This window comes from Oryctolagus cuniculus, chromosome 15 (genome assembly GCF_964237555.1).
Source record: "Oryctolagus cuniculus chromosome 15, mOryCun1.1, whole genome shotgun sequence".
In the NCBI taxonomy this organism is placed as follows: Eukaryota; Metazoa; Chordata; class Mammalia; order Lagomorpha; family Leporidae; genus Oryctolagus; species Oryctolagus cuniculus.
In genome coordinates, this window is record NC_091446.1 from 64,837,750 (window position 1) to 64,857,457 (window position 19,708).

Genomic DNA, 19,708 nt, shown 5'->3' on the forward strand with positions numbered 1-19,708 from the left:
GTGGGGGAGGGGAAGGGAAGTATAGGGGTTGAATGTCTGACATTTGCCTTATCACAGGGTTTTTTTTTTTTTTTTTTTTTTTCTTTTTTTCCTCTCGCTCCAGTGAGGCAGACAAAACAGAAAAATAAGGATGTTTATTAAGGACATTTCTAGCCCACCACTAGGGCTCAGACTCAGCTCTATGAGCTACTGTCCGACCTCATCCCCATTCAATGTGAATGACGTTAGGGAGGCCGGGCCACAGGTAGATCCCACCACCTGACTCAAGTGGCCACAGCAAGCAGTCCCACCCGGAGCCAGGTACAGACAAGACACTGCTGGGGGTGATGAGAGAAATCACTGGACTTCTATGTTGTCCTACACCCTGCCTGGACCCTCTCACTCCTTCTCACCTTCCAAAATTAGGGGTCAAAGGTGCCTAGTACCATGACGTGGGGCACCAAGGGAGCCCCTCTATTAGACCCCAGAGCTGTGGAAAAGGGAAGTCTTTGCCTTCTCAGACATCCCAGGTCTGGGGGCCACTGAGGTAGAAGGGGGAGGGGTCAGGCCACTCTAATCCCCTTGTGGGCCCTGCTCTGGGCTCGCCCCTTAGAGAAGTAGGGGGCTTTTTGCTGGTATGAGAGGCTGGAACATCAGCCCACACTGGAATGCTGCAGTTCTTCCCGAAGCCATGAGGGCACTGGCTGCCCGAGCCGGCTCAGCAGCTTCGAAAGCTCCAAATTATGGTTCCGGAAAAAATCCGTGAGGAAAAGGCGGGACTGACAGGAGAAAAATGAAGGGCAGAAACAAATGATGAGGGGTGGGACAGTGTCCTCCACCTGCAAGTGGGAAGGAATCCCCTGCCCCAGGCTTTACTTACCTCAGTGTCCATGTCTGGGTATTTCCGGCCTTTGCTCTTGCCTAGACAGCGGGTCTTGCCACCTTCAAGTCCCTGGCACCAAAAGCCCTTATCTTCATCAAACCTGCTCAGCGGGAGGAGGCCATTAGGTAGCAAGGAAAAGAGATATTCAAGTCTCTCAAGTGCACACTGCCCCACCCAGCCCACAGGGACATGTGTCTCTCCTTGGGAACCAAGGGAAGTCCACGTCTCCTCCAAACACGAGGATCTGACCTGCTTCCCCATTCCCCCCGAGCACTCCTCCCCTGGCTCATGCTCTCCCACCTGAGGGTCCGTGTGTAGTTCAGAAAGGGTGTGATACCCAGGAACTTCTGGATGCTCTCCATTGAGGCGGCTGGGTTGGTGCGCAGCTCTTGCCCGTCCACGATCAGCAACTGAAGGACAGGGGTGCGGTTCCCTGTGTCCCTAAGAAGCCTCCGGCCGAAGGGAAGGGGAACCCCAGTGAGGGCTCTTAGGGGTGGTACCTGTCCAGAGGGGTAGTAAGTCAACCAGCGTTGCAGGTGGGTGGAATAGTAGCCGGGAATGAGACAGCGGTTCTGCAGGGAGCGAAGCGCCAGAGGGGCCTGGGTGGAGGCCGAAATCACCTGGTAGAAGGTGTAGTTCAGAGCAGCTGGGTCTCCATGGGCTCGCTGGTGCTGAAGGGCACGGTGTAAGGGAAGAACCAGTGACTGGACAGGAATGGTTGGCTCTCGTCCCTGACAGCCGGCACAGGCGTCCCTCCCCAGCACACCAGTTCGCCCACCCTCACTCCTTTCTGTTTCTCCAACAGCTGCCCCCTCGCTTCAGGCACACCTGGTACCAGGAGTAGGCCCTGTCAGCAGGGTTAGTGAGCACAGTGATGATCTTGGCTCTTGGCAGAAGGGCAGCCCCTCGCTGTGGTACAACCTCTGAGTCAAAGTAGGTGGCGCTTTTTTCAAACAGGAAGTCAGTGCTCGCATTGGAAGGGACAGGGAAGAAGTCCATGTACCTGTGAAGCAGCAGAGAGGCAGAGAAATTTGCAAAGAAGCCACACATCTATGCTGGAGGAAGCTGGAATGAAGTATTTTTGGAGGACTGTTCCTCTGAGAAGCATTCAAAGGAGTCCCAATCTCACCAGTCAATACCCTTGTGGTAATTAGGGCCGCTGAAGAACTGAATCTCCTCAAAGGTGCTGGGGCTGGGAAAGCTGCTGGTCACAGCGGGGTGTAGGCTCAGGAAGAAGTGAACAGCCGTGGTCCCTAAGTGGGAGAGAAAGACCAAGCCACTGTGGCGGAGAAGCCAGGTCAACAGCATGAGCGCCAAGAAGGTAAGAAAACCACCACTCTGGGTTTTAAACTCCCCTTTGGCCAAACTACAGCTGGAGAAGGAAAAGTCCGAGAGAGGCCCTGCAGAATGGTTAAAACTGGTCCTCAACCTTTCACTGTATCAGAATCATTTGTGGATCTTTTAAAAATTCCACATATGATCCTGATACCCAACCAAGGCCAAGAATCACAGCTAGCGCTGCGGCACTGTGGCTTACAGTGACCTGCAGCAATGGCATCACATATGGGCACCAGTTCAAGTGCTGGGCGTTCCACTTCTGATCCAGGTCCCTGCAGTAGATGGCCCAAGTCCCTCTCCCCCCCACACACGTGGGAGAACCAGAAGAAGCTCCTGGCTCTCTCTTTGCTTCAGCCTGGCCCCTGGCTCTCTCTTTGCTTCAGCCTGGCCCAGCCCTGGCCACTGTGACCATTTGGGGATTGAATCAGCAAAATGAAAGATCTCTCTCTTCTTATCTCTCTAACTCACCTTTCAAGTAAATACATAAATCTTAGAAACAACAAACAAACAAACAACTTTCAAGAGATTGGACTGGGACCAGCACTGTGGTGTAGTGTGTAACCTGTGGTGCCAGCATCCCATATGGGTGCTGGTTTGAATCCCAGCTGCTCCACTTCAGATCCAGCTCCTTGCTGATAACCTGGGAAAGCAGTGGAAGATAGTCCAAGTGCTTGGGCCCCTGTACATACATGGGAGACGCACCGGAGGCTCCTGGCTATTGGCTTTGGATTGGCCCAGCTCTGGCTGTTGTGGCCATTTGGGGAGTGGACCAGCAGATGGAAGATTTCTCCCTCTCTGCCTAACTCTGCATTTTAAATACTTTTTTTTTTTAAGAGGATGGATTAATGAGAGTGCTAGGTATGAGGGGAGCACTGCTTGGTTAAAGGATCCTTTGGAGTTTAATGCCGGACAACAGAAGTTGGCTAAGGATGATTCACCTGTCTTCTGGGGTCCCACAATGAGGAACTTGGGGAGCCGGTCACAGGTTTTCTCCTTCGACCAGATATCTTTGTGCCTCTTGTCATCACAGGGATTCTGTAGGTGAGGCCAAGAATCAGATGAAGTCTAATCTTTTGAAGCACAACCCAATCGTGTCTCTGGCCGGCCCCCTTACCTGCCAAAGGGGGCTTCGCTCCTCAGGGAAAAGCTCAAAGTACTTCTGTGCAAGCGGGACGGGAGGAAGGGTCTGCAGGCGCAGCCGTGTCCAGCACTGGAGGAAGCGCACCAGGCTCTCAAAGGTGTACAGGCCCAGCCGGTCATTCCCGTAATTGGACAGGTGGGTCATAAAGATGCTGATCTGTAAGAGGGGTGCCTGCATATCAGACCTAGCAAGTTTACCCCATCTCAGATCAGCCTGGAGGAGTCAAGTGCCAGCCTGCAACACTGCTCTCCCATCTTCTAGCCCTTCCTCCTGGCACCTTACCGGATTAAGCAGCACTGTCAGGAAGAGCTCTCCCCCTCGGATGCTCCGGTCTAGTTCTCGAGAGCCTCCAGGATACTCATTATAGAAGATCGTGTGAGTGAAGAGGCCACACGTCTGCCGGGGCAGCACCTGGCGGACAAAGAACAGGGTCAGAGGAGATCGGAAAGGCTGGGTAAGTGGATGAAGGACAAACATCTTAAGGCACTGGGATTCCCTGGGCTACAGAGGATTCAGTCTGAAGTTACAGCAATAACGCTCTTATATGTGCACTGTCATTGTTCACCCTTCTAAACCCTGTTTAAGCGTAGGAACTGGGCCTAGCAGTCATTGCAGGCTGGAGGCTGTCTAAATGTGGGGATGTGATGCACATTTGACTGGGAGTCCCTCACCATAATGCCATTGTGAATGAAGCCTCGGCGGTAGCGGGCAGGGCGGAGATGGGGATACTCCTCAGTGCTGGTCACCTGGATGCCCCACACAGATTTCCAGGCCTCATAGAGCTGCGTGTGGATGGGGTACACGCCCGAGTGGTGGGGGGCCACAGCGTACCCCAGGTCCGTGGGAATCCCATGCTCCTGGGAATGGCATAGACTCTCACCAGGACCTGGTGAGGTTCGGGGAGCAGAGGGTAAAGAGGGTGGGGATGCCTCGACAGAAGGAAGAATGGAAAGGGTAGGGAAAGGGGATCCCACTAGGAGAACTGGAAAGGAAGCATCTGTCGGCAGGACGAGGAAGGATAAGGGAGAGATCCGAGGGTCTCACCAGAGCAAACTGTTTGTTGAGCCTCATCTGGTCAGCCAGCACGGAGCGATTGTGGAACAGGTGTGGCTGCATGTGGCTCCACATGTGAGGGAACCACCAGAACTCTCTGCGGTACTTCAGCAGCATGTCGTCCCCTGCATCCTCCTCCTCTGTCCCTACAACCACACACTGACCACTGATCACAGCCGGCGGGCCCGTGCCTGCTTTGTTTCCTAACAGCCTGATCACCTTCCACCCTGGGACAACATCCCCGACCCCTGCCCACGAAGGCTCTGTTTGCCACACTGGCAACCTGCCCTCCAGCCACCCACGCTGGTAATTCACGCTCACCACTGTGTCCTCAAGCAGTCTGACCCCAACCCGTCCCCACTTCCTTGGCTGTCCAGGCAAATGCACACTGAAGGGACAGATAATTAAAACTGAGGCTGACATGCTGAAGGAGCAGGGGAATAATAAGCTCACCAGTGTGATAGAACTTGCCCGAGAAGCCCAAGTTGAAGGTGAAGTTGGGAACTAAGGTCCTGAGTTTGTTCTGCGTGGTCAACAGAGCCTGGGAACAGAGCCAGGGACAAGAGAAATCAGGAAAGAGCAGAATGAGTGGGAGACATATGAGAACCAGCATTCTTCCTGCCTGTAGGACAGAGTACAACTACGGCAAGCTCAGCATCAAGGAAGAGAGCTGGATAGGCCAGAGCCCGAATGGCTTCTAAGAAAAGAAACTGAAGAACAAGGAAAGACTGACCTCAACGTCAGCCACCTTCATGCGGGTACCTTCCTTGCCCACAAAGATGTCATCAATGTCTACCAAGATGTAGCGGTCCAGGTCCAGGCAGAGGCGCTTGCCAGTGAGGTATGCAACAGCATCGACAAAGACAAGTTTGTGGAGCCAAAAGGAAAGGCCGTGGCCAAAGAGCACCCGCTGGATGCCATCGTGGAGCCCCAGGTCCTGTACCACAGTAGGAAGCCGGGCCCGACGAGACACTGGTCCTGGCACGGGGGCCTCAGCTGGCCGAAGGCTGGCAAGAAGCACTGGTTCATATGTGCTATGATTGGATTGGAAGATGGTCCAGTCATCACCAGGCAGAGGCCCGGGTTCTAGGCGGCTGGGGCGGGTGAGATGCAGTAGGGGGGCAGAAGGATTCACTTGGTAGTCCCGGAGCCCCAAGTTTGAGTGTAGAAAAAGAGGAAAGCCCTTGAGCTGGGCGCTCAGTAGGCTGTGCTCATGGGCTCGGAAAAAGCCAATGATACCCACGCCATATTCCACACAGTATCGGTCTAGCAGTTCCCTACTCCAGGCATCCAGGTTGACATACTTGAGCAGGTTCTCGTAAATGACCAAGACGTAGCGGCCGTGGGTGTGGTCAGTCAGTGTGGGCATGTCCCCTCGACCAGGTGCCAGCTCAGTGCTGTAACGAAAACGACTAGACTCCAGGATGGCCACAATCTCCTGCCCCAGCTGGGAGTATGCGCTCTCCACAAACACAAGGACCACGGGTTCAGTTCGGACTGTCTCTGGAGGCCTGGGAGGCCGGGGTGGGACTGGAGGCAGTGCAGCACCAGGGCCAGATGCCCCACCACTGCTGCAGTCTCCCAAGGGTAGGGGCAAGGGTTCCTTAGCCTTGGGACTGGTGGACACGTAGTAAGCCAGGAAGCCCATGGAGCCCAGGCTGAAAGCAATCAGCAGCAGTATGAGGCGGTGCAGTTCCAGCTGCCGAGCTGGGCGTACCACCTTCCACAGCTGGAGCATGGCGGGCGAAGGGAAGGAGGGATGGGGACCACCTCGGGACAGGAGGCAGGAGTTCTAGCGGCTAAGACTGTGCTGGCAGGGTGAAAGGACAGGAAAAGAGGGGAAGGGGATTCCCTCAGGGTTAGCTTCCTGAAGAGGTGGCGACAAGTCCTCTCAACACAGGACAGGGAAGTAGGAGGGGCAGCAGGGGGTGAGTGGACAGAGTCCTCAGGTCTCAGGTCACCATGGCCACGGGGCCCATGGCTTCAGGCTGCAATTCTCGCCAGGCTCTACTCTTGGCCTTGGCTGGGCTCCTTACATCACAGGTCAGCAAAATTCACAATCTCTGCCCCTACTGTCTGTAAGAGAGAGAGATCAATGGGTTACTTCTCTCCTGGAAACCGTGTCATGGACCCATCCTCCTCCTCACCGCCTCTCTTACCTCCTGCTCCCTGGACGATGTGTTCTCCAGTGAGTCCTGCAGAAGGAGAACATGCGCTGAGCCCCAGCTCCGAGCTTCAGAGTGCCTTCCCTTTCTTAGAACAACCGAATCAGTGCCCAACGTCTCCCTCAGCAAAGTGCAGTAAAGGACAAATGTTCTATCAATGAGAGGCCAAACAGCCCAGGAAGCTGGAAACGGGCCTGCTGTAGAAACAGTTCCCGACCTGTGACCGCACAGTTGACCAGCAAGAAAATTCTGATCTTTCCATGAAAAAAGGATGGAGAGCCCCAGAAGTCCCATGCTCCAACAAAATACCAGGTAAGAGGAAACTCATGAGTCTGGTAATCTTCCTCATCAATGAAACCCACATCACGGTCAAGAGCACTAAGGAACGTGCAGTCATGTGGACACGATGGTAGAGGAATTCAAGAGGAAACAGAGGTGGCTAGCTAGCATTCTGTAACTTCCACACCTAGAACCTGGGGACTCTTTTCCGATGCTTATTATAAACCACTCACCCCCTACCCTGCACCCCTCTGTGCTGGTCAGGAGAGGAGAAAAAATGAACCAGAGGACTGGAACCTGAGGAAACGCGAAGAGTTGAATCCAGAGTCTACCTCCCTGTCCACTCCAGCTCTTCCTAACTTAGCCACGGTGGTACTACACCCTCAGGCCTACAGGCCCCAAAGGGTCCCCAAGCTAGCAGAGACATGTGAGGGACTGGGTCCAGTTACAGAATCAGAGCAAACGGAGTGCGGCTGGATGACAGATGGCAGGCAATGAGACACAGTGACTGGAAAACACAACTTTAGGGAGACCCTAGTTTGAGAGACTTCTTTTCTCACACTGCTTTGTTGTCATTCCCCCACCTAAGCCACTGTTAGGAAGGCTGGTGGCTGGCAATCCCACTCCGTCACCCATCCCTATACACAGCCGTCTCAGGGGTCCTTTAGAACCGGGACAGAGTATTTAAGAAAAGTTCATCCTCGGCCTGGCTAAGACTGACAAGAGAAGAGAACTGGGAGAAGCGTGATCTGATAGGAAGAGGTGACTCCTTGAAACAGTGGCTGTCGGGGAACACAGCGGCATGCAGGAGTCCCTGCGGGACAGCTGACCCTCAGGCCACAGCACTCATGTTAACACTGACCCTTTGTTGAGCATCTACTATCTGCCATTCTCCTGAGAGCTCTACCTATTCAGAGGGTCCCTGACTTAGGATTTTTCACCTTAACAGCATGAAAGCAACCTGCATTTAGCAGAGACCATATTGTGAATTTTCGTCTTTCCCAGGGCTAGCCGTATGTGGCATGGTCCTCTCTTGTGATGCTGGGCAGCAGTAGCAGCAACCCACACACGACAATGCACCGTGTTGCTAAGTTTCTACAAGGTGGATTAAATACATTTTCAATTTAAGATATTTTCAACTTATGGTAGGCATATCAGGAAGCAGCCGCACTGTAAGTCAAGGAGCACCTGTACTTAATCCTCAGTCCAGTCCTAAGAGGTAAGTAAGGGCTGGATACTATTATTATCCCCATTTTACAAAAGAGTAATTTGAGGCCCAGAGAAGCTTAGTAACTTGCCCAGGATCACACAGCTCAGTCAGTGGAGGAACTGGGATTCAAAGGGAGGCCTGTCAAGGTCCAGAGCCGGTGCTGGTAACCACTGCATGTAGCGTCATACCTGGAAGAGCAGGAAGACTTAGAGAAGGGTGCCGGCAGAGTCGCTGGGTAGGGCGTAGGGAGTGGGCTGATAAATACTGAAGTAGGAACATGGTGTGTGTTGTGGGGCGGGGGGCTGGGAGGGGGTGTTGTGTGCAGCAGGGGAACGGTTGCCCAGGCGACAGACTTCGAAGGGACCACCGGGCCCAAGCCTGAGCAAGTCACACGTGCAGGGGTAGGGGCAGGCACCGGGAGCTGAGGCTGCATGAGCACCAGCAGGGCAGATGCTGGAAGGGAAAGGGGGGGCGGGTGGAGCGCGGGGACCGGGTCTCATGGACGGAGAGACCCTGTCGAGGGGAAATGCGGGGCCAGACGGGGGTCCGGAGAGTGCAGCGGCCGGGGAGCGTTAAAGGGAAAGGGCAAGGGGCGCGCCGAAGCGATCCTGGGTGACCTGGAGACTGGGCTGCAGGAGCCCGAGGTGAGGGGCGAATTGAGCGGAATGAGGCACCCACGAGGGCCGAGAGCGGAAGGGACGCCGGGCGAGGGGCGCGCTGGGCCGCACCGAGGGGCCGCCCGGGACGACCCTGCGGGTGGTTATGGTGGCAACACTCACGGGAAGTCAGTGAGCAGAGAAACTGAGGGCAACCGTGGTGGGGGCCACACTCGCGGCGTGTTTGAAGGTTCCCCTCAAGGGCAGCTCACCCGGCGGACTGGGCGGCGTCCCCGCTGTCCCCGGGCTCCGCCGCGTCCCGGGGCTGCCCGACTTCCCGGCTCTCGGGGCCTCGGGCCGCGTCGCGGCGACTCCGCCATCTCCGAGCGAACGCTCTGCCGCAGCCGGAACCAACCACTGCGCCCACGGGGGGAGGGGGCGCGCTCGCAGCACCTGCTCGGGTCCCCGCCGGCTCTAGGCCTGGCAGCCACGCGAGCGAGGGCCGGGAAAACCAGTCTTCCGCAGCGCACAGCCGAGCCGCGGCCTCCGAAACGGCGGGCTCCACGCCCCGCCCGCGGCAGCGCGCCCCCTCCTCCTCGCCGGGTGGCACAGTCTGGAGAGCGTCAGGCGCCGCGGCTCCTCCCCGGGCAGGGGCGGGCCGAGGGTGCGGGCCCGTCCACTCAGCCCTGCAGAGGGGGAGCCGAGTCGGCCCACGGAAAGGCAGGGGTGGGTGGGGGCGGGGCGTAACCGTGACGGGGGCTGAGCGAGACCTTCGCCTACCACTTAGGGCCCACATCCTCCCGCCCCCTCCAGAAATCCTCCGCAGCCGCTGGGGTACCTGGGGTTGATGGCTAATGAGCTTATGCGAGAAAGTTGTATTCTATAAAGGGCTCAAACAGAGTGGGAGAAGGTACTTCTTTTATCTGAAACCTCCAACGCAGTCTGCTAAAATCTGAGCCTCTTGCTGTAAGCCTCCAAAAGCAATAACACAATGGACTGTTTAAAGGTTATTTTATTAAATATCTTCAGTTCAAGGTTTCATTGTAACAAAGCTATGAAGGGTCTACCAACATTCAGAACAAACACTAATTTTAAATTATTTCTATGTCATCATGCAAAAATTCTGCATCAAATGCCTTCCATTTCCTGTTTAAAAGGTGATTTTGTTTAAATTTTGTCTACTGTCTATAGATGCCGACATTAGCCCCAGAAGAGGAGTAAGAATGCTAAGTGGGGCTGGAGCAGCCATATGAAGCTATGGGTCTCAATGAACTCTAAGACCGTTTGTCTTCAAGCCAGCAAAATCAAACCCTGTGGTGAAGGTATTTGCGTGCTGGCACTGCAGGCTGCAGGGCAGGGAAGGGCTGGGGCATGCATGAGGTGCTCGGTGGGGCCTGGCTGAATCCAAGCACCAGCACCTGCGAGTTCGCCTGCTTGTCAGCTGGCTCCAAAGCAAAACTGTAGTTTTGTCTCTTCTCCAGCTCTTGTGCCTCCAGAAGGTAGTCCAGGAAACGGGGGTCCACCCACCTTTCCCCTCAAAGTGCAGATAAATCTGCACAGCTGTTTTTTTTTGGGGGGGTGGGGGTGGGACCAAGGCCATGACCAATTGCTCCTCCATCATCTTCTCTGCTGTCTGCTAGGGTGTGGCTCTCTCCCTCCTGCAATGGAGCTCCTTGAGCACAGAGAAGGACAATGAAGGGAGGAGCCTCGGCTCTGGACACCTCTTTGGGGTACATGCAGGTAAGGGAGGTGATGCCCATGCAGATTGTCCAGCAGCAAGTCTATACTTTAGTTGGTCAATAAGAGGCCTCTTTAACGAGGACACCTCTTCTTGTCAGAGCAGTCAGGTCAATCTCAAAGACAGGAAAAGAGATGGACGTGCAGCAAGGGGAGAGTTAAGAAGGGAGGCAGCCCTGAGGGCAGCATGAATGCATAGAAACAACCACCATCTCTTACCCCGCTGCCTCACTCCTCCCATCCCACAGGGGCACTTGGCAGAGGGCTCAGGCCCAGATGAGGGTCAGCATGGGGACCACCACCACGAAACGGCAAGACCAAGATGGCCCAGATCGGCACGGAAACACAACCGCCGAAGCCGGCACAGCAAGCTGGGCCAGGGCCTTGGCTCTGGCTCTCTCCTTGCTAAGTTGTAAGAAAACAAACAGGAAGCTGAGCAGCTGCCCCTCCCCTGTCCCAGCTGCAGGGATCAGGCTTCAAGATCAGGGCCGCGTGCACTGTGCAGCCTACAGAAATGGATGAGTGAGCGAGTGCATGTCAGACTAACACGAGGTCTCTCTTCAGCTCCGTAGCAAACACGCTTCTGCAGCACCAATTCTCTTCCCCTCTACACTACGTGGAACAGTACAGCAACGTCTGGGCCCTCACTCCTGAGGTCACTGCTTCTCAGCTGCCCCACAGCAGGCTGGGAGCTCTTCATTCTCTCCCAAGTCGGTCTCCTGTCCATGATGTTCTCATCAGCCTCCTTCCAGGCACCTGTACAAGTTCTGCAGCCGTACACGCTGAGGCCTGGGAAGAGCAGGCCACCTCAGGGGCCGCACGGCCCCCAAAGCTCTGTCAGAGTTCTTGCCTGGTCCCCTGAGTCCGTGGGGCCAGAGGCCGAGCACACCTCTTCAGGGCTGGTGGGTGAGCCCGCTGCTCGTGCCAGGATGGGCGTCACACAAACTCCTGCCTTCTTGCCAGCCCAAGGGCTGTCGGTGGTTTTAAAACGCATCATGTACGGATTCCATTTCTCTCTTTTTTTTAAACAATCTTTTTTTTCTTTTTTTTTTTTCCTTAAATGTAAAAAAACACCTCGGTACAGCAGAGACAGACACGAAGGGCGGGCGGGAGGGCTGCATGCAGGGGCGTGCATTGGCTGCTGCCGCTTTGTAATTTAATTGTTTTAAACCTCAAACGAACAGGACTGCCGCTGTCACTCCGGCCCTCCAGAGCCACTGGCTGCGAAGGTTCGACCTCCGGCTGGAATCTCCTAATGCCCCTGTCAAACAGGACAGAACGCGGTAACAGGACAGAGGACGGTGAGCATGCGGCCGAGTTCCAGGGATTTAAACCCACCACACATGTGGCCCAGTCTGCCTGAGAAGTGTGGGGGGCGGGGGCTAGGGGGAGAAGCTAATGTTTAAACAGAACACTGCTTCAAGTTTGCGGAGCACTTACTGAGTGCTTGACTTACTGCATCTCATTGAACCCCTACAACAATTCACTGAGTTAACCATCCCTCCTTCCCACTTTTTTTACAGCCTCGGAAACTGAGGGCTTAGGGAGAAGGAACTTTGTCCGGGGTCACCCTATTTGGAGTCACGGAGCCAGATCCAAGTCTGTGCGATTGTAGAGCACAGCTTATCACAACCATACTGTCCTGCCTTTGCCACTCCTCTGGGGTAGTCCACACCTCCTCTCCCACTGCCACCGCCCAGCATTCTCTTCTCCCTCTGACCCCATCTATCCCAGCCCCTTCCCCATCAGCCCCCACCAGATGCACCTGTTGCTGAGCTCACTGCAGCGGTGCGGCAGGGGCCCCTGAGCAGTGGTAGTGGACATTGAGCCACTTGCCATCCCGGCGGTGCCAGACCCGGGTCTCCTCCGACTGGCTGGTGCGGGGCCGACCCTGCCCGTCGATGTACTGGGTGAGGCGGATGTAGGCGATGCAAGCTGCGTCCTCTCCGATCACGTGGACATGTGGGTTTAGGATGGTGGTATGGATGGGCTTGCTGTTCTTGGACAGGACTGCAGGGGGCAGGGCAGGGCAGGGGGTGGTAGGTAGGAGGGTGTCAGACCTGGGCGCCTGCATGTGGCTCCCAGCCTGCACTTCCAAGTCTCACCCCATCTCCAGCAACCATTTCCAGTTTGCAAGGGTCCCCGGACACCCCCCAGAGGCCAGGATACTCTGTTACATCAGCTACAGTGATCCGAAGGGAAGAGAAAGGTGGGTACCCATGACAACAGCAGCTACTACTTTCATCAGGCATTGTGCTGGGAATTTACATGCATAACCCTGGTTTATATTAATCACTTCATTATAAGGATAAAGCTCAAGAAGATTAAGTAATGTGCCCAGATCACGCATAGGAACTCAGGACCATGTGACCATAACGGAAGCCTCTGGCCTTGCTTCTGTGTTGGGCTGATGTTTAGGTTTCATAAGGGTTGGCTTGTCCTGAACTAGGGCTGCAGAGCAAAATCAGGACCTTAAAGCATTAAAACTGATTTGTGATTTTTTTTTTAAAGGCATCAGAGTTTAAATAAAATCACCAAAGCACCAAACTTAGGAAATCCCCTGGAGTGCCCAGGATCGTCTAGGGGAAAGGCCGAAGAAGGTGGATTGCCGTTATCAGCACATGCTGGCAAACCACGTTGCTTTTACTGAGATTCACATTTTTAGTTCAATTCAGATATTAAGGGCTACATGAGACCTTTCTTAGAACTAACAGAAACTGCGGAATGGCTTCTAGCTAACAGAATAACTCAGACGGCTGAGGGTTTACATGTGGCGCTGAGATGCAGAGTGAGTAGGAGTCAGTAGAAAAAACCAAGACAAAATATAACTCAAGGCAGGATGGGAAGGGCTAGGATAAAGTGGGGAAGAGAAAAACGGTGAAGGGGAGGCATCATACACTGTGGACATGTATTGGACTGTCTCACTGTACCCCATCAATATGCTGATTTAAAATAAAATAATAAAAAATGAGGGGGAGGGTCTCAGAGAGTGGAGGGGAAAAATGGGAGGGGGCAATGATTCAGTTCCGTATTCCCCAGAACTACCATCAACTTTCCAGATGTACACCCACCCCCCATCCAGAACACCTGCTCTCTGATACTCAGGAGGACCCAAGCCACAACTATGGATCTCACCAGTACCACCAGTGCCCTATTACTTGCTTACACATTCTTATTCTGGTTTTAGTTCCTCTACTGCGACCCCTGCAGACACACAGCTTCTTTACCTGCTAAGAACATCTCAACCTAATCTCAGAGGTTTTCAGTCTGTGTCAGAAAGAGGTGAGGCTTCAAGAAATACAGTGACCCTGAGTGTGCCTAATGGGACTCTCTGAGGCAGCTGCAGAAATGAATGGGCACTTTGGAGCAGGGCCTTCCAGGGTGCCAGTTTAGGGCACAAGGAGGCAGGCAGAAAGAGGTACAGCAGAAAGGTCAAGTACGGGAAGAGTGAGCAAGTGGGGTGAAAAGGTGGGCGAGCGACAGAGGCAGAGGGTGAAGGGGCAGGCAGGAGTATATCGGCAGCACGAACCCACTCACGATTCTCAAAGTAAAACTTATGGAAATCCATCCCCTCCACGAGGTTACCAAGGGCCTCCGGCTCAAAGGAAGTGAGGCCCGGATCACAAATCTTCCTGCAGGGGAAAATAGAAACGGGCAGTCTGTCAGGCTCCCATGGGAGTTCCATGGCTTCCTGTCTGTCCTCAGGCAGCAGGCTAGCTGTTGGCCAAGCCTGATGATCCACCCAAGATCTTCCAGGGCTGCCTGCTGAGCCACCCCGCACCGTCCTTTCAGCCCACCCCCAGGATACCACGGGCAGGCTCAGTCACACAGAATGTACCCGGAAGGGCTCTCTGGGTTTAGCTCAGACACTGTGCCCAAAGGCCCAGCTCTTCCTTTTTCCAGTGTCCTGGCTGCTTTTTGGAAGCAAGAAAGGCCTTGGGAGATGGCTTAGGACTAAGGAAATGGGTCCCTACTCACGTGTAGGCCTCAAAGTCCCCATTGTTGATGGCTTCAATCAGCTGTTCTGTGATCTTAATGATCTCCTGTTTTCGCACTGTGGGGAGGAAACAAAGCCACCGGTTTACCTGCTATGCAACCTCCATGGGGCAGAAAGCCCTCCCCAGTCCTTCAGGGAGTCCCCCTGTGATCGCCTTCACAAAGACATCTCCCTTCTCTGTCTTCAAGGCCCTCTGCAGGAAGAGTAAGCCTGTCTTTGTCTCCATGCCCCTCCCCGTGTCTGCAGAGCCAACGAGCCCCTCCGTTAGTCACAGTTCTGGGACCTTCACCTTCCCATCGTCAACAACCGCACTGCAGAAAGCACCCTTGTCTGTAGCAGCTGAGGAGCCTGGAACGTCAGGAGAGCCCTGCCCAGGTCCCCGTCCCCAGCCGGTTCAGCCACTGGAGAAGCCCTGCCTCATATGCCTGCCATCCCTTTCCCGAGCCCCGCCACCACTTACTTCTCAGGCAGATCTGTCACCAGCCCCATTCTCAGCCCTCACTCAGTGGTCCAGAACCTAGGCTTGGGCAACAGGCAGCTGCAGAAGCAGAATCCAGCTAGGGGCTAGGGCTCCATCAGGACGACCAGAACCCTAGGGTGGGTGCTCACTCTCCTCGCCCTGCTCATCTCCTCCTCGGGGCCTTTCTGGGATAAAGGATCTTGGCACTGCGAAAACCCATGGCAGCCTCTCGCCAGAGAGATGGCTCCATTTACCCGGACCAAGCCTTGGAAAAGCTGTGACTCTCATTAACCAGCTCTCTCCCTCGAGAAAACCAAGACAAAGCTCAGACTGACGGGAAGGCACAGTGTGTGTCTTCAGAGCTCCCTACCCAGCACGCCTCGAGTCAGAGGACAGCGGGTGATGTCCTGTTCTCGCGGGTAGCTCTCCTCCAGGGAGTGCCACTATTAGCAGGTGGAGATGCCAGGCTGACCCCGAGCCCCAGATGACCCAGGCCACAAGCCCTTCCTCACAGGAGCAAGAGGCTGCAAGACAAACGCAAGCCTGACTAAAGCACTGCCACGGCCCAGCTGGCCAGCACAGCCATGGGCACAGCTGAGGTGGACTCGCACGACCAAAGGTGCAGCCAGGAGGGCGCCCCACAGCCATCAGCACCACCAGGTGGCGGCAGCTCCAGGTGAGCAAGCAGCAGATCAGGGAAAACACCCATGCGCTCGATCCCTTTCTAAAGGGGCAAGCAGGTCCCGCACACAACACACAGCCGCTCTCTGCCCCACCACACCCATCCGCAGGACCTGAGTGGGGCGCCACGGGGGCAGAGGCCTGTGTGTAGACTCTACAGTGAGAAGCAGTGGGAGGAAAAGGAGAACAAGCCTTCCTCTATCACAGATGGAGCCGCTGCTAACCTGGCGAGGAAGCAGGTCACCAACTTTTCCCATCTCCCTTGTCATTCATGACAACGCTATGAGGTAGCGGCCACTTTATTGCCACATCACAGCTAGGGAAACTGCAGCTTTGGTCTTTACACACTTTGGAAGGTGTGTAGTTGGGATTTTTACCAAAGACCTGCCTTACCCAAGCCTCAGGCTTTCAGCAGGACATCGTGCTGAGCCTCTGGGAAGACCACACCCTCACAGGGCCCCTAGCTGCCACATTTCACCAGTGCCTCTACTCCCAGCCCCTCAGGCCTCACCCTACTGCCCTTGTCCTGGCTGGGGCTGAGGCAAGGCCCACTCACCGCAAGGCCCATTGCCTTCTCCTCCCTCCCTCCACGCCACATTCCTGCACCCCGTTCCAGCATCTCTAGGTACCCCAGACTCAGGGCCCTTGCCTGGGACCATCAGCACCTCCAGTCACTCCCCCACCCGGCAGAGGCCACGCTCCCGAAGCTTACTAAGAGGGGCAGCTGGGCTGGGTTGACAGCTCTGGGAGGGATCCCCGGGGAGGCTTCAGGACAAGCCAGGGAGACGGAAGCCAGAATGTGCCTCCCTCACACTTACTGGCTGAGGAGCAGAGAGAAGGCTGGGGCTGCATGCCTGCAGAAGGGGCTGTTCTGTCCCGGGAGCTCCTTCCTTCAGGCACCGAGCTGCCATTCCCAGTGCGGAGCGGGGCAGCTAGCCAGCCAGGGCAGGGCAGGGCAAGGCAGTGCAGCCAAAACAAACAGAACAAGGCAGGTGAGCGAGCAAGCCGGACAGAACCCAAGCCCGTGGCACTGCAGAGCCGGGGCAAGGTGACGCCTCGGGCTGCTGTGGACGCTGGACCACATCCCGTGCTGCCGCCTCTGCCAGAGAGGCCTCCCAGCTGACAGCACCAGGAAGGCACACAGACCTGGGCTCCAGGTTTCTGGAGGAGCCTTGAAACAGCTGGGACAAGGACCCCTGCTCCCGAGGAAGACATCTGAGGGGGTCAGGCCCCGAGGTCAAGAGCCCAGAATAAAGGTGCCTCCTACTCTGCCACCATCACTGGAACTGAACTCATCTGACCTTCATCCCAGCAGCCCTGCAGATACGATCTTCCTTGCCTTCCAGATTTAAGCTTTTTATTTATTTTGAATGTTGGATGCCCCTCAGTGCCCGCAGGCATGCTCTCTCAACTCTGACCTACAGCCTTTCTCATCTTTTGTTATCCTGGCCACAGGTCACTTACTGAAGGCAAAGGGAGTAATTCCATGCGGTGAAACCAAAGAGTGGAACAGGGCGTGCCAAGCCCACATACCCCCTGGCACTCTGGTCAGCTCCAGGCTGTCTCATGGCCCTTACAGGACACGGCCAAGTGTGCCCTCACAGATATGATGGCCCCATCATTCATGCCCAGATCTCAGGAATAGAGCAACCAGCTCATCCCAGTGTGCCCGGGACGGTCCTTGTTTCAGAGCCAAAAGGTCTACATCCTGGGGACTGCCTCAATTCTGGGAAAACCAAAACAGCTAGTCACCCTGCTTAGGCCTGTGACGCTTGTGGGCTGCTTCTTCAGGGACTTGAGAGGCCCCGTCCTGGCATGCTGCACCACTGTCAGCAACAGCGACAGTTCTCTGGGCCCTGGCTCCTGTAAAAGCTCCAGGTTTGCTGTTCTATCTTTGGGATCAAACAATTTGAGAAGCCTCTTGTCCAGCCCAGCAACACCCAAGGAAAAGAACTTTCGTGCCACTCCCTCTCCTTGGGTGTAAGGAGCCTCCAATCCCAGTTTTGGGGGCAGACAAGGCAGGTGCCTCGTCAGAGCCAAGGCACCTGGGTCCCGGGGGAGTCCCTTCCCCTCCCAGGGTCAGCACCTACCTTTGAGGTCCTCATCTTCTGTAGTGGTGTTGCAGCTCTCTGTGGAGCCCTGTGGGCCAAAAAGAACATATTTCTATATGCTCAGGCCCTTGGGAGCTTGGAGGAGCCAAGTACAACAAATGCTCCTACAAGAGGTCTGAGTAGGAATCATGGAAGGTTTGACCTCTACCTTTGCAATCTGTCTTAGAAAACCCTGGGTCCCCAGGTCCCCCTCCCAATGGCACCATCTACTCAGTTACTTAGACTAAAACCTGCTGTCATCCTTGACTCTTCCTGTTCTCTCTTTTCCCATGTCTCAATCACCCAACCTAAAAAGCAAACCTGGGGCTGGCGCTGTGGCCTAGTGGGCTAAGCCTCGGCCTATGGTACCAGAATCCCATATGGGCACCAGTTCAAGTCCCAGCTGCTCCTCGTCCAGTCCAGCTCTCTGCTGTGGCCTGGGAAAGCAGTTGAAGATGGCCCAAGTGCTTGGGCCCCTGCACCCACATGGGAGACCTGGAAGAAGCTCCTGGCTCCTGGCAGCTCCAGCCATTGTGGCCATTTGAGGAGTGAACCAGCAGATGAAAGATCTCTCTCTCCACCTCTCCCTTTCCGTAACTCCAACCACCTTTCAAGTAAAATAAATAATTTAAAAAAAAAATTTTTTTTTTTTTGACAGGCAGAGTTAGACAGTGAGAGAGACAGAGAGACAGGTCTTCCTTCCGTTGGTTCACCCCCCAAATGGCCGCTATGGCCAGTATGCTGCGCTGATCCGAAGATAAAAGGCAGGTGCCTCCTCCTGGTCTCCTATGAGGGTGCAGGGCCCAAGCACTTGGGCCATCCTCCACTGCCTTCCCAGGCCACAGCAGAGAGCTGGACTGGAAGAGGAGCAACCGGGACAGAATCCGGTGCCCCGACGGGGATTAGAACCCGGGATGCCAGCGCCGCAGGCGGAGGATTAGCCAAGTGAGCCACGGCGCCAGCCCAAGGGTCTCCCTACTTCTACATTTCCTTTCTTGTCCATAACACAGAGTGATCTCTCAAGGTGTAAATTAGCTTATATTACTTCCTAGCTAAGAGCCACCAATAGCCTCTCTTTGGTGCCAGGAAAAAAAAAAAAAAAAAAAAGCAAGTTCAGTGAGGTCCTAGGGAGCAGGCCCTTCCTGCTACTCTGCCTCTTGCTTGCCACACTCAGGCCTGCTTGGCCTCTTCCAGTCCCTACACTCATACATGCCACACCTCTGCACTTGCAGTTCCCTCTGCCTAGGGCACTCTGCCCCAGAACCCACCTGGCTGCCTCCTTCCTGCCTGTTCAGTCTTTTTTTTTTTTGACAGGCAGAGTGGACAGTGAGACTGTTTAGTCTTTAGATCAAACATCACCTCCTGAGAAAAGCCCTTCCTGATCACTTCATTAAGGGCTGTTCAGCTCTCCTTACTTTGTGCCCTTTCCTTCAGAGACTTGTCACGACTGGATCTTGATGTGATCTGATGACTGGTTCGTTGGCTGCCTTCCCTGCAGTGTTGCCCTGCCCCATTGTGGGCAGGAAAGTTGTCACCTCTGCAGCCAGGGCCATGCAGGGTGTGTGGCTCAATGGACATCTACTAATGTTTATGAAAATACGGAAGACACAAAGGTGTGAGCAATGGCTGATGCTCCAGGTCTGATATCCTCTTGCTTCTGTTTTTTTTTTTTTTTTTTTTTTTTTTTTTTTTTTATGCTAAGACAGACTCTCATTTAAACTTCACAATTCGTGGAGGAAGTTTCTATTATTATCCCTGATTTTCAGATAGGAAAACTGAGGTGCCAAGTGGTTATGTGACTAGCCTAGAGGCTCAGGGCTAGGATGCAAACCAGGTCTGCCTGCCTGCAGAGCCTGGGCTCAGATCAGTAAGTCCCTCCCTGGAACGCAGCACTAACAGGCACACACCACCTACCCCTGTGATCCAGCCCAGCTGTCTGCTGTCAACCAGGAAAGCAGGAGACAGGTCCCAGAGCCACTTACCTTGATCCCATCTGTAGCGTTGTGCACCACGGTAGTTTGTGGCTCCTGTGAGAGAAGATGACAATTACCCTCCTAACTTGGGGACAGACTTTCAGCTCTTCCCTGAGGGACTCCACC

The 19,708-nt window shown here is 54.8% G+C and overlaps 2 protein-coding genes and 1 long non-coding RNA gene across 52 annotated transcripts in view; 1 reads left to right on the forward strand and 2 right to left on the reverse strand.

The window, feature by feature from the left end:
* Positions 1–119: 119 nt before the first annotated feature.
* Positions 120–9,218, reverse strand: NDST2 (N-deacetylase and N-sulfotransferase 2). 4 transcript variants are annotated; one of them, XM_017348702.3, is made up of 16 exons: positions 8,917–9,218; positions 8,137–8,236; positions 6,554–6,589; positions 5,128–6,470; positions 4,848–4,935; positions 4,386–4,540; positions 4,013–4,198; positions 3,624–3,752; positions 3,315–3,497; positions 3,139–3,235; positions 1,992–2,115; positions 1,691–1,865; positions 1,363–1,533; positions 1,200–1,272; positions 860–962; positions 120–758 (listed from the first exon to the last, which is right to left on the reverse strand). In XM_017348702.3, exons 4-15 carry the CDS (start codon positions 6,130–6,132, stop codon positions 901–903), a joined length of 2,448 nt encoding a protein of 815 aa, XP_017204191.2. In that variant the 5' UTR covers positions 6,133–6,470; positions 6,554–6,589; positions 8,137–8,236; positions 8,917–9,218; the 3' UTR covers positions 120–758; positions 860–900. The 4 variants fall into 4 exon arrangements, with proteins under 4 accessions (XP_017204191.2, XP_017204188.2, XP_069913926.1 ...); XM_017348699.3 differs by having other exon boundaries at positions 1,163–1,272; XM_070057825.1 differs by having other exon boundaries at positions 1,163–1,272; positions 8,828–9,046.
* A 420-nt stretch (positions 9,219–9,638) lies between these two features.
* The window catches only part of CAMK2G (calcium/calmodulin dependent protein kinase II gamma), a 57,499-nt gene continuing 47,429 nt past the window's right edge, over positions 9,639–19,708 (reverse strand). For 22 of the 47 annotated variants that reach the window (XM_051823065.2, XM_051823075.2, XM_070057013.1 and 19 more), the window contains 7 exons: positions 19,592–19,636; positions 17,610–17,658; positions 16,338–16,451; positions 14,360–14,435; positions 13,919–14,013; positions 12,147–12,391; positions 9,639–11,642 (listed from right to left, as the gene is read on the reverse strand). In XM_051823065.2, coding sequence (XP_051679025.1) covers positions 12,159–12,391; positions 13,919–14,013; positions 14,360–14,435; positions 16,338–16,451; positions 17,610–17,658; positions 19,592–19,636 — 612 coding nt within the window. In that variant the 3' untranslated portion in view covers positions 9,639–11,642; positions 12,147–12,158. 47 annotated transcript variants of the gene reach the window in all.
* Positions 11,545–12,084, forward strand: LOC138845379 (uncharacterized). The gene is made up of 2 exons (XR_011382440.1): positions 11,545–11,682; positions 11,905–12,084. It is a non-coding gene; the product is annotated as an uncharacterized lncRNA (long non-coding RNA).